Here is a 3,659-nt window from a genome sequence, read left to right on the forward strand (position 1 = left end):
AAAGAAAATACTAATCATTCAAAAGTGTCATTAGATTCTTCTCAAGAATTTGATTAGAGTTCTTTAAAGTTTGATCCTGGTGAAAGAACATCAATATTGAACTATCATCCAAACCACCGTGATGTTATTAGAAGAGCATACCTTTTGAATGGTCCTTGTCAACCTCGTTTGGCAGTGCAAGAGTTTCCTCAAACAGATATTTCTGGATCAATGCATCATTTTAATCATGAATGGTTTGATGATATATATCATGATTGGTTGGAATGTAGTGTTAGTAAAGATGTAGTCTATTGTTTGTATTGCTATCTTTAAGTTTGTATTGCTATCTTTTTAAAGATCATAACACTAATCAAGGAGGAGGGGAGACATTTTCAACTATAGGATTTAAGAGTTGGAACAAAAAGAGTGGTCTTGACAAACGTATTGGTCTACCAAATAGCATACATAATCAGTCAAAAAAGAAATGTCAAGATTTACTACGACAACGGCGGTCTATTCAATTTGCATTTGAGAGGCAATCTAATCAACTCAAGCATGGATATTATATGCGCTTAAGTGCATTGGTTGATGTAGTAAGACTTCTCATAAGTCAGGGATTTGCACTTCGAGGTCATGATGAATCTAAATCATCACTTAGTAGGGGTAACTTTCTCGAAATTATCTCATGGTATGCAAAAAAATGTGATAAAATTTGTGATTATGTTTTGAAACATGCTCTTTTAAATAATCAAATGACTTCTCCAATGATTCAAAAAGATATTGTGAGTGCATGTAAGATAGAGACCGTTAAAGCTATTCTTGAGGAATTAAATGGTGACTACTTTGCTTTACTAGTTGATGAATCCTTTGATGTGTCACGCAAGGAGAAAATGTCTATCGTATTTCAATATATTGATAGAATAGAATTTGTAATGGAGCAACTTATTGACATTGTTCATGTTGAAGATACTAGTGCTTCATCTTTAAAGGGGGCAATTTTTAATTTACTTGCTCAACATTCTTTGAGTCCATCAAGTGTGCGTGGACAATGTTACGATGGGGCAAGTAATATGCAAGGTGAGATCAATGGCCTTAAAATGTTGATTAGACAAGAAAGTAAATCAGCTCATTCAATCCATTGATTTGCTCATCAACTTCAACTAACTCTTGTTGGGGTCTCTAAAAAGTGTGTTGAAGTGGGAAAACTTGTAGTATTGATCTCAAATATTTTTAATGTATTGGGATCTTCTTTTAAGCGTATGGATAATTTACGAGATTCTCAAAAATGAACAATTCAAGTGGCATTAGATATGGGTGAACTTACAACCGGTAGGGGCTTGAATCAACAACTTGGTCTTTTAAGAACTTGTGATACTCGTTGGGGATCTCATTATAAATCCTTTAACAATTTTATTGTTATATTTGGCTTTATTTTTGAGGTTCTTGAATCACTTGCTCTTGATGCAAGGAGTATGGATGAAATAGCCAAGGCAATGGTACATCTTGAAGCTTGTCAAACATTTGAGATTGCGTTTATGTTGCATTTGATGAGAGATGTCTTAGCAATCACAAATGAGCTTAATAAATTCTTACAAAAAAAAGAGCAAGATATTGCAAATGTCATGCTACTTGTTGAAGTAGCAAAGAGAAGGTTGCAAGTCTTAAGAGATGATGAATGAGATTCTCTTATTGCCAAGGTATCTACATTTTGTATCAAACATGATGTTTTGAGACCTCACTTTGAGGAGCCATATGTTAGCTCTTTAAGATCAAGGCGGAAACTTTCTAACTATACAATCTTACATCATTATCGTGTTGAAGTGTTTTGCAATATCATTGATTGGCAACTTCAAGAACTTAATGATCAGTTTGATGAGGTCACTATCGATTTGCTCCATGGAATTGCTTGCTTGAATCCAATTAACTCATTTTCAAGTTTTGACATAAGAAAAGTAATGAGAATGGTTGAATTATATCCAGATGACTTTGATGAATCCAATATGAGTATTCTTGAGAATCAACTTGCAAGTTACATTGTTGATGAAAGGTTCTCCGATCTAAATGGGCTTTGTGATCTTTCCAAAAGATTAGTTCAGACAAAGAAACATTCAAATTATCCTCTTGTATTTCGCTTAGTGAAACTTGCTCTACTTTTACCAGTTGCCACTGCCTCCGTTGAAAGAGCTTTTTCGGCAATGAAGTTTATCAAGAATGACTTGCGGAGTCAAATGAGTGATGATTTTTTCAGTGGTTGTTTGGTGCCTTATTTATAAAAAGATGTATTTGATAAGATTTCTAATGATGTTATTATTAAGACATTTCAAGGTTTGAAACCTCATAGAATACAATTGTAAAAATGTATGTAGTTGTATTTTCAAATGTAAAACTATGTTTTGATAGGTTTATCCGCATGTTTGGTTTCTTAACCTCCCTTCAAGGTTGTGTAGTTTTGTAATGTAATGAAATCATTTTATGCCAAAAAGAATTTTTGTGAAGAAATAGTATTTTCACTTTGATTTGTGTTCTTTGTTAGTCTTTCTAATGTTAAATTTGTGCTTGCTCTCCATTTGCATTTTCAGGAGCCGAAGAGAATTCTAAAGGATTTGAAGAACTTATAGAACTTTTTGAATGAGTTGTGCTACTTTATTATCATTTTATAGATATGTACTTTAAATTTGTTTCTTAAGATAAGTTGTAATTGTAAGAAATTATTTGAACTAAGGATTTTTTTTTTGTCAACCCGTTTGTTAATCAATCCGTTCATATATGACCCGACCCACTTATTTATGGATAATATTAGCGTGTTTAATTTTTTTTTTGAACCCCCTTGATAAAATTCCTGCCTCCGCCACTACTTGGTGCCCTAAGTGTATACATGGCAAGAAGATATCCATGTATCACACTTGGTGCCCAAGTATATACAACTATATATACCCCTCTTCTTGTAACAAAAGAAAAGAAAAAGGAGAAAAGACATAAAGACACCATCAAAGTTGTCCCGTATTTGCATAAAGTCACCTTAACTTTCAAAGTGTCCTATCACCCCACAGAACTATGGGTCATTTTGACCCATTCCCTCATCTATGTAGTCGCGCGTGTTACTCACTCCTTATGATAGGATTCAACCCGATCCGACCCTATTCTTTGAAGAAAAGTCATCTTCTCCTTTCCTTTTCTTCTCTGTTTGGCCTGCACCTCCACTATGACTATCGTCATTCTCTCCTGAAAAGGAAATTTCCATTAATTTTTCTTCATTCAGGATTTTTTATTCAGTTATGGAGTTAGGTGAGAACAAGATTTTGAATGTGGGGTTGCTTTTAGTTGCAACCCTTTTGGTAGCAAAGCTCATATCTGCACTAATTATGCCCAGATCTAAGAAGTGTTTGCCTCCAGTGATTAAGGCATGGCCTATTGTTGGTGGGTTGATTTGTTTTCTTAAAGGGCCAGTTGTGATGCTTAGACAGGAGTATCCAAAGCTTGGGAGTGTGTTTACTCTGAATTTGTGACAAGACATCACATTCTCATTGATCCAGAAGTTTCTGCACATTTTTTCAAAGCCCCAGAAACAGATCTTAGATCTTACCCAACAGTAATATCTTATTTTCTTGGGGAAGATGATGAAGTCGTCAAACAGAGAGCACCAACGTTGATCTTGCTATGGAAAAAACCATGAAATCGAA

General features: G+C 34.4%; 1 protein-coding gene across 1 annotated transcript; it reads left to right on the forward strand.

The window, feature by feature from the left end:
• The first annotated feature begins 1,289 nt into the window (after nt 1-1,289).
• Nucleotides 1,290-2,597, forward strand: LOC107063259 (uncharacterized). The gene is made up of 3 exons (XM_015314902.1): nt 1,290-1,630; nt 1,739-2,237; nt 2,559-2,597. The coding sequence occupies exons 1-3, from the start codon at nt 1,290-1,292 to the stop codon at nt 2,595-2,597; spliced, it is 879 nt and encodes a 292-aa protein (XP_015170388.1).
• Nucleotides 2,598-3,659: the final 1,062 nt, after the last annotated feature.

This window comes from Solanum tuberosum, unplaced genomic scaffold (assembly GCF_000226075.1).
Source record: "Solanum tuberosum cultivar DM 1-3 516 R44 unplaced genomic scaffold, SolTub_3.0 scf00327, whole genome shotgun sequence".
NCBI lineage: Eukaryota > Viridiplantae > Streptophyta > Magnoliopsida > Solanales > Solanaceae > Solanum > Solanum tuberosum.